At 44.6% G+C, this 14,096-nt stretch overlaps 1 protein-coding gene across 4 annotated transcripts in view; it reads right to left on the reverse strand.

Moving 5' to 3' along the window:
- Nucleotides 1-1,129: 1,129 nt before the first annotated feature.
- Nucleotides 1,130-14,096, reverse strand: part of LOC123515035 (DBH-like monooxygenase protein 1 homolog) — a 224,207-nt gene continuing 211,240 nt past the window's right edge. For all 4 annotated transcript variants that reach the window (XM_045273415.1, XM_045273417.1, XM_045273414.1 and 1 more), the window contains exons 4-5: nt 3,236-3,382; nt 1,130-2,338 (exon numbers count right to left, since the gene is read on the reverse strand). In XM_045273415.1, the coding sequence (XP_045129350.1) occupies nt 2,108-2,338; nt 3,236-3,382 (378 nt within the window). In that variant the 3' untranslated portion in view covers nt 1,130-2,107. The remainder of the gene's footprint in view (nt 2,339-3,235; nt 3,383-14,096) is intronic.

Raw genomic sequence — 14,096 nt, forward strand, 5'->3', positions numbered from 1 at the left:
TAGCAACGATTCCATATTCCTACATTTATTTGTTCTTTCAACTACTCTTTTGTCCTATCCAGATTACATGTCAAAAATAAATTATGGGACTATTACACGTGGGTTGGCCAGCCTGATGCCCCACACAGGCTGCCGCAACACTCCTAAATGTATAAAAATATGGCCGCCGCTACCACTCTGAGAGGCAGCGAAAGATTAAGTTTTCCCGCCAGTGATGTTCACCTGTTCAGTATCTGGCATCTGTGACCTCACAGTGACAATTAAATTTTCCCATAACTAGGTATTAATATTTGACTGTACATACGAATTTATCTGAGAGAAATGTAGAATAAACTTAAGAGCTACGTAGATAAATATATAATGAGAGGAAACGTCTAAGGAATTGCCACAATATTTCACTACGTCGCGCTCTTCACGCAGACTCGGGAACCAAAAGGAAGTCCTCTCGTCCAAGAAGTGAGCATCTTTGAGCGAGAAGACACACCTGCTGGCGTGCGAGCCGCAACAAGGAGATGGAGAAGGAATGCACGAAGTAATACAGCATAACGGTACACATCCTGGTGAGCGGCAGACTTGGTGGTCAAGCACGAGCGGGAGACAGTCGACGGAAAGGTGCGGGTTGGTAGTGGGCGTTCAGAGGCGATCGGTTATTATTATACCGATTTGAATCAGGAGAATTACTTTCCATCCTGCACCCTGAGACCACCTTCGGTAACGTGCGGCTGCAGGGCAGGGATCGCTTCCCTTCCGTGCCTCCAGCGCTAAGACCCCACTGATGAGGGCGGGGTGGGGGGAGTCCGCGGCGTCCTGTGAGTTGCGCAGGTGAGGGAGCAAAGGGAGAGCAGGATTGTCAGGGTCGAGGAGAGGCGGCCTGCTGTTTGGACCCTGGTGCCTGCGGGGGCGGGGGCGTGTTCCTCAGGGAGAGCAGACCAGAGGGAGAATGGAGCATCTGTTTTGGAGAATAATAAGTTTCCTTTTTCAATTACATAAGCAAATTGCATACTTAATATATATATATATATATATATATATATATATATATATATATATATATATATATATATATATATATATATATATATATATATATATATATATGTGTGTGTGTGTGTGTGTGTGTGTGTGTGTGTGTGTGTGTGTGTGTGTGTGTGTGTGTGTGTGTGTGTGTGTGTGTGTGTGTGTGAAGGAAGTTGGGAGGTTGTGAAGGAAGGCGGGACGTTATTACAATCTCCAAACACATTGGGGATAGTGCATAGCGAAGGATTGCTTGAGGCCTGAGAGGCTCCCCCGCGCGGCATCAAGGTCACTCTAGACGAGATGTAATCCCTGTTCACGTTGACCGACGGACGCTCGCCAGGACTCGGGTGTGACGTCACTCCATCCACGCGCCTGCAAGGCCCAGGGCACGATGGAACAAGGCCCCTGGCGGCTGAGTCACGCAACACTCCCCGCCACTCAGGTCGGACATGTCTCCTCTTGTAGTAGATCAGCAGCAGCGAGACTCGGTTCCCTCAGTGTGACGTCTTTGCCTGGCGCGACAGAGGAAGGAGGCAGCAGCGGTGAGTGATGAGAAGGTGACGTCACACCCGGCGAGCCTCACCCCGGCGTGTGTCGTCGGGCGGGAGGGTGCGGCGGCTGGCGTGTGAGGTATATGTGACAAGCGATGGGTCCTTTCCCGCTCCGGGTGGTGCCCAGTAAGGCCCATTCTCTCGCATCTGTCTGCCTGTCTGCCCTGCTCTGTCTATCTGTCTGTCAGTTTGTCTTTGTTTTTATCTATTTTTTGTTTTTGCCTTCTCGTGTGTCTGTCTTCGTCCTCTGTCCGTCTCTCTCTCTCTCTCTCTCTCTCTCTCTCTCTCTCTCTCTCTCTCTCTCTCTCTCTCTCATAAACACACAGTTTTCACGTAAGATCTCCCCATTACAACTTTCAGCTCCAGACGTCTTTTTCGATGCGTCCTTCTGGCTTGAGCACTTCACCGCTGCGCGTGGCCCGTGTTCTTCATTCTAAGGTCCCAAGGTACAATGAATGCATCCCAAGAGCAGAAAAAAAGAAAAAAAAATATAGAAAAAAGATGAATTCCTAGATACGGCAGTAGCGGCGTGGCTGAGCTCATAAGAAACGAGGCAGAAGCGCGGGAAGGAGGAGGAGGAGGTGAAAGTGGGTGGCGGAGGTGGTGGTGGTGGTGGTGGAAACGACGGCGTTGACAGGAGGAGGCGGCCAGCATTTGGTTCTTAAGAGACACAGCTTGCGCTTCCCTCGGTTGCCTTTGTGGTAAGCCTTCTGCAGGTCTTCGCCGGGGTCGTGCGGATGCCAGGCCCATAGTATCCACGTGGGTTCATCCTGCCGGGGGAGAGGAAGTCAAGATTGGGTTCTGAAACGTTTCAATGCCTTTTTCAGTTTGGCTTTTTTTTTTTTTTTATGTCACTTTTTTGATTGAATGTTTTAATGTGTCTTGAGTTGCCTTTTCATTTTATCTCCTTATTATTATCATTATTATTATCATTATTATTATTATTATTATTATTATTATTATTATTATTATTATTATTATTATTATCATTATTATTATTACTACCATTTCTTATTCATTCACTTAGTTCTTCATATCTCTCTTAGCTTTACTAGTTTTGATGCCTCCTGACCTTGATTACTTGTTTCATGTCTCTGTCAGCTTGGCTAACTTCTAACACTGTAGGAATCATAAAAGGATGGAGGGATTCAAGATTCTGGCAACAGTTTACTAAGGACACTGCATTTAAAAAGAGAGAAAAAAGTACATATATGAGAGCTCGACTTGTCATTTTTCGTGTTTTCTGGAAGTTGTTCTGTATACAAACATTTCTAAGAACAGACCACTCACAGATCACACAGCGGGACAGCGAGGTCACAGTCTCATGGCTTACATTTCGTACTTACTTGCTGCTAGATGAAATGCATGTGTGCGTGTGTGTGGGGATTGGGGGTGTGGGGCGGAGTTGAAAGGAGTTGAAGGGTTTGTAAGAGGAGGTAATGGACTATGCTGGTGATGAGATTCTGATGGGACAGGGAAGGGAAAAAAAATATTGTTGGAAATACTTATTGTGTGTGTGTGTGTGTGTGTGTGTGTGTGTGTGTGTGTGTGTGTGTCTGTGTGTGTGTGTTGGTGGGCAAGGAAGAGATGCAATAAATAGTAAGTAATGATGGGTGGCGATGCGTGGTGTGTGCCTGCGGGGTGTGTGTGGGCGTGCGCATGCTCACCACTACGTTGATGTCATCTATGGTGTTGGGCGTGATGGGGCGGCGCACGCGGACCATGGTGTGGGTGTCGTTCTGGCGCCCCGTCAGTAGCTTCCAGTCTTGGGAATTGTCCAGGATCGGAGGCCCGTTCTTGTCAGCCCAGTAATCCTGCAAGAAATGTCGTGCTTGGGAAAGATGACGCACACACACCCACCCACACACACACACACACACACACACACACACACACACACACACACACACACACACACACACACACACACACACACACACACACACACACATTATTATTATTATTATTATTATTATTATTATTATTATTATTATTATTATTATTATTATTATTATTATTATTATTATTATTATTATTATTATTATTATTATTATTATTATTATTATTATTATTATTATTATTATTATTATTATTATTATTATTATTATTTATTACACACACATAGAGGCACACAGAGGAAATAGATAAAGAAATTGACATAATTGTAATATTTAACCTAAGAAATGGACCGGGAAAAGGAGGATACGTGAAAAGTTGAAGAAGGAGAAATGTTTGAACAGCATAAATAAAAGAATCTGCATACAACTTCTTGAGAAAGTATAGATACCTGGAATAGAGCACAGAAAGAGGTCATACAGACAAAGAATGTATATCGACTAAGTAAAGACAGTAAAACACGGGATGAATACTAACACAGACACGACACCAGACGAAGGTTAGGTGCGGTGAATTGTACGTATACGATAACAGATACAAGCGAACAATGTATATCGACTAAGGAAAGACAGTAAAACACGGGACACGGCACCAGACGAATGTTAGGTTGCAGTGGAGTATACGTATAAGATAACAGATACAAGCGCGTCCTGTAGGTGAAATGCAGCATAAGTACGATACGCCTTCTTCTGTTTCTCGTTTGTGTTGGTATCCCGTGTGTTCTCCCTCGTGCTTGTGTGCTTTTGTTTGCCCTCTCCAGAGCATGCTTATGTTTGCACTGAACATACGAGTCCCGGTCCCCAGCCCCTCATGCAGCCCGACCCACCTCCTCCCCCCACTCCGCCACTTGCTGCCTCGCTTCCTTGTTCCTCACATCCAATTCTTTCATCCTCGTCTCCTGAACAGACTGTTAATTACATTATATTTTTATATGAAAACTATTTTCCTGTCGTCTCTTGTCTTTTTATTACGCTTTTTCTTTTTTCGTAAGCATATTTCTGACTTCGTTGTAGTTTTATCTTTTGTTCCTCCTACGAAATTTACGTCAAAATTCTTTTCTATATTGACTTCATGCTGCTCGCTCCGTCGCTCTGTTTGTCTGTCTGGCTGTCTGTTTGTTCATGGTAGTGTTGTTGTTGTTGTTGTTGTTGTTGTTGTTGTTGTTGTTGCTGTCGTCATTTTCGTTTACAACAGTATAACGTATTCTTACTAGTGATTATTCTCTCTCTCTCTCTCTCTCTCTCTCTCTCTCTCTCTCTCAAGACAAAAAAGCAGAAACTAGCACGCTAAGCTTCATTAGCAGCGGTCCGGGATGCGCTGCTTCATCACGCCCACTGCTTGTTCCTCAATTGCTCAGAATTTGAGTCTGTGTTCAGAAACGCTTTGCTCTCTCACCATGACCGCTTTCCAACGCTACTGAGATTACTAGACGATCTTTGTGTCCTGTTGATAATGTAGAGATCTTGTTTACTGGTCACTAGAAACAAGAAAAAAATCATTAAAAAAATATAAATAACTTCAACTAGAGTCTTTTGAAAGTAGTGGAGCAGCGCAGAAGTGTTTCAAAATATGGTCTTTGAATTCTCGTGATCTGGAACACAGCATGGGACACCACCTGCGGCGCGTTTGTCTCAGATTCATATCATATTAACACATATTTCAGTAGTTTGTCCGAGGAGGAATATGATTTACTTTGTCTGTCTATCCGTTTGTGTCTGTGTGCTCGTGTGTTTGTGTTGTCTCGTGCATGCTTATTTGTGGGGTTTGTCTATCTCTGTTTATTTCTGTCTGTTTACTTATTTTTTACTTCTTTTGGTAGTCCGTCCGTCTGTTTTTTTCTCTCTTTTGCTTTTATGTCTCTAGTATATGTAGATAAACACAGCCACGCACTACAAAACAAACAAAATAATGAAGTGTGTTGGATGAGGAAGTAAATTTGGCATTCATGAAGTGAGCAACAACAATAGTTTATTTATTTATTTTTTCAGACCAAGGTGCATAACAACACAGCCATCAACAACCTATATAACACATCCCAAGGTGCATTACAACACAGCCATCAACAACGTAGATAACATATTTATTTACCAGCGCAAGGAAGCAGACCATTCCTTAAACTATTGTTACCTAAGCTATATCCCAAAGCTCACCCGAGACTGACCTAACCTTTCCTAACTCAACCTAACCTTATCTTAATCAATCCTTCCTTACTTGATCATAACCTTCCTTGATATTAATCTGCTCTTAACCTCACTTAGAAGTAAAAAGACAGGAGAAATTAGAGGGAATAAAGAGAGAGAGAGAGAAACTACGAGAAACAAGGAAAAAGAGAAAGTAGCACACACACACACACACACACACGCCCGGTAGCTCAGTGGTTAGAGCGCTGGCTTCACAAGCCAGAGGACCGGGGTTCGATTCCCCGGCCGGGTGGAGATATTTGGGTGTGTGTCTCCTTTCACGTGTAGCCCCTGTTCACCTAGCAGTGAGTAGGTACGGGATGTAAATCGAGGAGTTGTGACCTTGTTGTCCCGGTGTGTGGTGTGTGCCTGGTCTCAGGCCTATCCGAAGATCGGAAATAATGAGCTCTGAGCTCGTTCCGTAGGGTAACGTCTGGCTGTCTCGTCAGAGACTGCAGCAGATCAAACAGTGACACACACACACACACACAATTTCATTATACTTTCAGTATTGGTGGTCGTGAATTGAGATTTTGCGGGATGTAGAAATTGTGTGAGCGTGATGGAGATGTGTGTGAGTGTGTGTGTGTGTGTGTGTGGAGAGAGAGAGAGAGAGAGAGAGAGAGAGAGAGAACGAATGGATGCTAGGGATGACTAAGAAAAAAAAGGAAAAAAAAGCTCGACACAAGAAAAATAAAACATGAAAAAAACAAAACATCACAACTATCACATTCACTCCAACACAACAACCTTATAACCTTTTTCTCACCATTCTCTTTCTTTTATCTTTTATTCTTTGCTTCTCACACATCCTTACCTTCCATCCCTTACCTCCCCCTTATTTCCTCCTTCTCGCATCCTTCCTTCAATCTCTCTCTCTCACTGGATATTACTTACTCTTCTAGTCCATTTCACTCATTTCTCCATTGTTTCTTCTCTCTCTCTCTCTCTCTCTCTCTCTCTCTCTCTCTCTCTCTCTCGTCCCAACCTTCTTTCAAATGTCTATCCCTTTCCACCATAGCTCATTGAAAAGGCAATAACTCCCTTTGTGCATTACACTTCAATCCTTCCCTTCTTTCTCTTATCCTTCTTTATCCACTCCCTTCCTTCATTGGTTTTCCTCACCCATCCTTCCTTGAATCTTCCTACTGTCTCCCCACTCGAAAATATTCACTCCCATGTTACATTCTACTCCCTTCTCTTCCTCTTCCCCCTCTTTGTTCTCCTCTCTTTCTCTTCTTTTCCCTCTCCCTCCCTTCCTTTCCCTCTTCCTCCCTCTCATTCCTCTACCCCATTAGAAGCAAGGCCGAAATTTCTGCTGGCCATTACGGGACTCAGATGTTCCGCGGCTGTTGCTCCTCCTTCACTACCTCCCCGAAACTTCCTGAAGCTTCGAAATGGTGAGACGAGTCGAGGCTTTTTTCTCTTCTCTCCTCTGGTGCGAGTTAGAAAGTTGTGGCGTCGGAGGTCGGGGGAAGGGAGGAATGAGAGAGAGAGAGAGAGAGAGAGAGAGAGAGAGAGAGAGAGAGTCATGCTATGGTAAACAATCACATTAACAACAAAAGTAACATATGATAAAAACAAACAAACTACCATTTAAGAAAAAAATAATAATAAAGACAAAAACTCACAAAAATAATATTGATAAATCTTCCAACAAACAAACACACAAAAAAAAGAAAAACAAAACACAACAACAGCAACAACAACAACAACAACAACAACACAACAAAACACACACACAAAACGAATACACAAATGAAAAAAAGAGGATGAAAAAAATAAACATGGATAAAGAAATAGAAGTAAACAAAAGAAAAAAAAATACCACATGGAGTGAACCAAACAAGAGGACGAGCGCCAGGAACCAATCACAAATCGAATAGGACTCAGGCCATTGTGATTGGATGTGACAAAGAATTTACTCTCTGGTATTACTGGAAGCTCATCTGGCTGAGAGAGAGAGAGAGAGAGAGAGAGAGAGAGAGAGAGAGAGAGAGAGAGAGAGAGAGAGAGAGAGATGGGGGGTAAAATAACGAAGCGAGGTATGTATAAACCAATAAATCACACTGTTTCTCTCTCTCTCTCTCTCTCTCTCTAAAGCCCCGAATAAATGGAAAGCAGACTTACCTACTTAGAGAGAGAGAGAGAGAGAGAGAGAGAGAGAGAGAGAGAGAGAGAGAGAGAGATGAATATATAACAAATATTAGATACTACATAATTACATTTTATAGCTCAAACAACCTTCCCTCGTTTCTACTTGTTTTATTGTTTCATTTGTCGAACGCCACTGCACTGTTCTTTCCTTCCCTCTCCCCTCTTTCTCTCTCTCTCTCTCTGCCTAAATTTCCACCTCCCTCACTAACTAACGCTTGGTCTCTTCCTTACTTCTCCCTTTCCATGCCTAACTGTTTCCTTTTCCCCTTCTTTTCTTCCCTTTTTTTTAACATTATTTCAATTTATGGACCTTTTCTCTCTCTCTTCCTCTCTTCCCCCTTTTTTTTTGTTCACTGTATTCTCTTTCTCACTGGTGACTCCTTTTTCTCTAATTCCAAACTTAACTAAACTTACCTATCGTATTTTTCTTCCTTTTCTCTTCCTTTTCTAATATTCTTTCTTGTTCTCTACTCTGCCCTTCTATCTATTTATTCCTTGCTTCAGCCTCCCTTTGATTCCTTTAATTTTCTATCGTTCTTACATCTTCTGCACTATCCTTCCCAAGTCCAGTTTCTTTACATTTCTGTATTATCCTATTGCCTCCTCCTTGTCTTCTTTTCTTTTCTCTTCTTCCTCCTCTTCCTCCTCTTCGTGTGTAATCTTGCCATCGGTCACTCGGATGCTAAAGGTTAATTATGAATGTTTATAGTCTGTGGAATTAAGGAATTAAGGTCAAGTGCCACACACACACACACACAGAGAGAGAGAGAGAGAGAGAGAGAGAGAGAGAGAGAGAGAGAGAGAGAGAGAGAGAGAGAGAGAGAGAGAGAGAGAGAGAGAGAGAGCTATTTCTATCACATCCACTCAGCTACCCACACACAAACAGCTGTTGCTTTTGTGGAGTTCAGAAAAGCCTTTGATCTTGTAGATCACTTTGTTGTCATTAACAAGGCCATAAGTCTGGGTCTCCTTCAACACCTGACAGCGTAGCTTGCCGACTTCCTGATAGAGAAGCGACAGGCAGTCCGTTATCAGGGCTCCGTCTCCTCTTTCTAAAAGCTGACATGTGGGGTCTCTCAGGGCTCCAAGATGGGTTCATTGTGTTTCCTATTACTGATTAATAACGATCTCACCAAGAATTGCATGGACGACTGCACCATGGGTATGCCAATCTACAACAGAGACCCTGACTACTCGGCACTCCAAGCAACTCTGGAGCAATTACAGGCATGGAATGAGGTCAGGATGACAATCAACCACAGCAAGACTGTTGTGATGCACGTCTGTACCTCCTCAGCAGCAGTGCCTCTTCCCCAGCTCTCTATGGCCGCCCATCGCCTCCAAGTGGTCCGGTTAGCCAAGCTTCTCGGTGTCACGGCGGACAATCAGCTGACCTGGAAGCAGCATGTCGCCACCACAGGTAGGTCAGCGGCCTACAGGCTGTACATGCGAAGACTCAAGTTCCTGGGAACGCTGGCAGACGAGTTGAGGGAGGGCGTACCTCACCTTCATCCTCATGTATGACTTCCCAGTGTGGTCCTCCTCTCACAGCCCTGCTCAACAACAGCAGCAGGAGAACGCGCTAAGGAAAGTGTGCAGGGTCATCCTCGGCCCTGCCTGCATCAATTACAACGACGCCGTGACCTCTCTGAGTCTACCGAAGCTGTCTACCAGACACCGAGAGGCCCTTGAGAAACTTAGGAGGAACCTGCCGCGTCATCCACGCCTACGCCACCTACTCTTCCCTAACGCGTCTCACCCGGTCCGTGCCACAAGACATCAAAACAAGATAATGCTCCTGAGTGCACCATGCACAGACTGATACCACCATAATATAATCCCCACCATGGTGCGAGCAATAAACCATTAGGATAGTGGTCTAATCTTAAGCCTCCCCTCCCATCCCCTATGTAAAATTTCAGTAAGTGTATATTGCAATTTTAATAAAGCGTATATCATTAATAATATTATCATTACACACACACACACACACACACACACACACACACACACACACACACACACACACACACACACACACACACACACACACAGAAGCAAACAGACAGACAGACAGACAGGGAGACAGACAGACAGATCAAGCAAGGCAGTGGTGGTCCATACAAAGAAGTCTGCCCCTAAACTGAGTTACTGAGTGAAATCGAATGACAGTCTATAGGGTGCTGACACGACCTCTTCTGAGTCCGTCTGCCTGTCTGAAGGAGGCGATCCTCGTGGTTATAATATTTGAACCAACTGCCCAAGAGAGAGAGAGAGAGAGAGAGAGAGAGAGAGAGAGATACGTAGGCATACACACAATAACTCCATACTGACAAACACTTCTCTCACCACGACTATTTTCAAAGGCCACAGAATTCAGTCGCTGGGTTTTCAATAGTGTTTCTCTTGCTAGTAACGTAGAAATCGTATTAATGTTGCTTTATTTATAGAGGCACCCCTAGAATCACATGTGAACTTTAATTAGAGCCTTCTTTTAAGTGTAGTGAGTGGGGGTGGGAGAAATGTTTCAGGATGTAGCCCATACGCAGACACAAAAGCAGTCAAAATGTAGACGTGAAAATAGAGCAGACAATTCCTAACTATTAAATAAGGTTCGGGAAAGAGGAGGAAAAGTTTGAGGGAGAGGAAATATAAGTGGAAGGGGAGAGAGAGAGAGAGAGAGAGAGAGAGAGAGAGAGAGAGAGAGAGAGAGAGGAAAACCGCTTTGAATCATAACTTCCTTTTCCCTGTGTTCTCTCTCTCTCTCTCTCTCTCTCTCTCTCTCTCTCTCTCTCTCTCTCTCTCACAAAACGTTTCTCATTATTTACGAGAATCACTTCACAAAACCTTTCCCTTATTCCTCAACTCTCACCTCTCGATCCCCAATCTTCACTCACGCACTTCTTACACGGCATACTCCACACTCACTCCCCTCCGTGCATCTCCACGACACACCCACGCACCCACACTCTGCATCCCTCGTCCTCCCACCACACTGCTCTTCCCCGTGCTCTCAACACCACACAGCGCCACTGTCCTCATGCCCACACTCTCATTACCTGCTCTCATTACTCCTTACAATAATGCCTCGCCCTACATATGGTCTCCCCGCCTTTCTCACTTCCCACCATGCTCTTCACGCCTTCATTCACACCCCACCGCCCCCTTGCTCAGTGTATCCGCCTCCACCTCCCGCTACCATGGTGATGCAGGTCCCCAAAAATCAATGGTGCCTTTTACCCCTAAAAGCACCCATGAAATGTTGTCCTTTCACGAACATTTAGTGGCTGGTGGAGGGCGGAGGGGAGCGGGGGAAGGATGGTGATAAAGGAAGGAATTAAGGCAGGATTTAACAATAATCAGCGGCCGGTTGCAGGTCTGGCAGCTGTTGGTAAGATACACTGGCAGGCCGCGACCCTGCTGCAACGTTGTCCCTGCAACGCTGCCTCCCGCAAGTCTCCGCCAGCATTCCAGCAACACCTTATCTCCCGAGCGTTGTCTCCAGCAGAATTACCGAGCAACACTTGGCCGGAATGTTACACTTTTATTCAGCATTGCGCTCTTAGAAGCCTTGCTGCTCATTTGTTGAACGTTTACTCAACATAATTTAGAAGCGAGGGAGTTTATAGTTCCACTGCAACACTGCACTGCGCAATAAGTTGTATACAATAGCCAGCATCCTTGCGGCCTGATATATTCGTGTTTCGTTAATGAGACTCGATACCAACGTCCCGGGGCCAAACTTGTCCCATCGCCTAGCGCCGCGCGAAACACGTGGGTGAATAGATAAATGAATGTCAGGTGCGCGGGCCCGGCAATCAGGCAAATGAGAGTCAAAATGCGCATTAAACAGAAACAAGAAGCAATTTACACCGACGCACTGGAATGGGAAACACGGGAAAAGCAAATTTCTGCAATGAGAAATAGAGATATTGGCCTGTAAGTGGAATATTTCTTTTTGTTTTGCTTGTTTACTTGAGAGAGAGAGAGAGAGAGAGAGAGAGAGAGAGAGAGAGAGAGAGATAGCATGTTTCACCACCATGAGTTGTAAATACTGAATAACTAAATCTGCCTCTGAAGGGGAAAACATGTCGTCATCCTTGGCTGAGTGTGGCGGCGCGGCAGGCAACTCACGAAGAGGCGCCTGGTGTCCAAAGGTGGTGGTGATCAGAGGTGCCTAATTTTCCCGCTTTTTTTTTCAGCCGTAATGTATTTGTAAGTTTATGAAGCCCTGTTGAACGGAACGAGCAAAAGTTTCGCTAATCATGAGTCATTTCAGCAAGATTTGAGTTCGCGCTTGGGTACGTAGTTATGAGGGACACGTGGGGCTAGCAGGTAACGGCACCATCTCTTTTTTTTCTCTCTCTCTCTCTCTCTCTCTCTCTCTCTCTCTCTCTCTCTCATCTTTTCGTATTTTGCTTGCAGAATATTCAAATAAAAAGAGAATAATGGAATCTTGTATAGTGAATTAGTAAAGGCTGGTGGTGGTGGTCGTGGTATGCCGTTGTGAAGGCGAAATCCACGGTCATTTTGTTGTGGAGGCAGTGGACGTACTAGACCGAGTGAGTGTCGCGGCCGTGCAGGACACAATCAATCTCGGGAGCCAAACGCAGCCGAATAGTAAGTTTCCGATGCCCTTTTCCTTGACCACGAAGATTTCAAAGCAAACGTTAGCCAGAGTGACGGGAGGAAAGTGTTCGAACTATCCATGTTTTGCCGGAGGGGAAGAAAAGACAGTGCCAGGATTGTGTGGACCGGCAAAGTTAAGGGTTCATTCGCTAGCGTCTCGAAGCCATAGCTCGACTACTTTTTAAGAGGCTTTAGTTGAAGTTGCTGGAGGCTTTTCTGAGTGTTTCCATAAATCTAGTGGCAATATAATAAGGTTCGCATCAGTAGTAGGGGAAAAAAACACTCATGAGAACCGCGTATGACACCTGAAGATAGTCGAACAGTAACTAGCCCACCTGGGTACGAATCCGTGAGTCTCAGTTCGAATCCGTGCCAGAACAGTCGACGTGCAGCTCATCGTCTGTTCATCCTTCCTTTGGGTTGGTCAATAAATGGGGTTCGGAGAAAACTTAAGGAAGGTAAACTGAGGAAACCTAGATTTCTCCGTAGAACTGTAATCTTTTGTAATCCTTAATACTCTCTCTCTCTCTCTCTCTCTCTCTCTCTCTCTCTCTCTCTCTCTCTCTCTCTCTCTCTCTCTCTCGTCATTTACCATTTTGTCTCCATTTTCGATAAAACTGATGCCGAGAGAACAACAGAGACCCTTAATTTGAGCCTGAGAAGAGAAGAGAATGAGGAAGAATGTGTGAAAGAAGCATTGTTGCCTGGTGTCAGTAAAGAAGGAGGGTGTGGCTGAGATGATTAGGGAAAAAAAAGTGTCTAACGTGATGAGAGAGAGAGAGAGAGAGAGAGAGAGAGAGAGAGAGAGAGAGGACAAATTACAGCGTAGAGTGATTAGCGTGGATTAGAGGGGAGGAGTTAATGATGCGGTATAATTTTCTTTTATTTTCTATTTTTTTCTTCTTCTTTTGCTTGCGCACCTCATTTCCCGCGATGGTGTGTTGAACCGCTAACAGCTCCGGGCAAGGGGAACCGTAATCCTGGCGAGAGAGAGAGAGAGAGAGAGAGAGAGAGAGAGAGAGGGAGAGGGAGAGGGACCGCCAATGCTGCATCTGTATTTATCATAGAAACATTGAGAGGGAGAGAGTAAGTAGGAGGAGGAGGAATTAAGGAGGAAAAATAAAAACGAATAATTATGAAAAAAAGGAAAGAAAATGTATTGCTGAAATTCTTCGCTTCTTAATTTTTCTTTTTTTCTGTTTATTTATTCACTTGGTTTTTGAATAAGGAAGTGAATCTATAGGAAACACACACACACACACACACACACACACACACACACACACACACACACACACACACACACACACACACACACACACACACACACACTCTCTCTCTCTCTCTCTCTCTCTCTCTCTCTCTCTCTCTCTCTCTCTCTCTTCTCTTTAACACACATACACACACACACACACCTTAATAAAATCACGGTAAAAAGGGAACTCTCTTTAAGTAAATCTCTCTGCCTTTATACATCCTCCATAGAAATCCATCTTCCCCGCCCTTGCCGAGATCACTGACTTTGCTCTTAATCCCCTGCTGGAATCCCCCAAGATATTGCTTCAGAAAATCTCACGTCACTCTTGATTAGGGAGCGAGGGGAGGGAACAGCTCAGCCCGCCAAGGGGAAAAGAAGAGAAGGAAAAAGAAGAAAGCGGAGGACGAT

This window comes from Portunus trituberculatus, chromosome 38 (genome assembly GCF_017591435.1).
Source record: "Portunus trituberculatus isolate SZX2019 chromosome 38, ASM1759143v1, whole genome shotgun sequence".
Taxonomy (NCBI): domain Eukaryota; kingdom Metazoa; phylum Arthropoda; class Malacostraca; order Decapoda; family Portunidae; genus Portunus; species Portunus trituberculatus.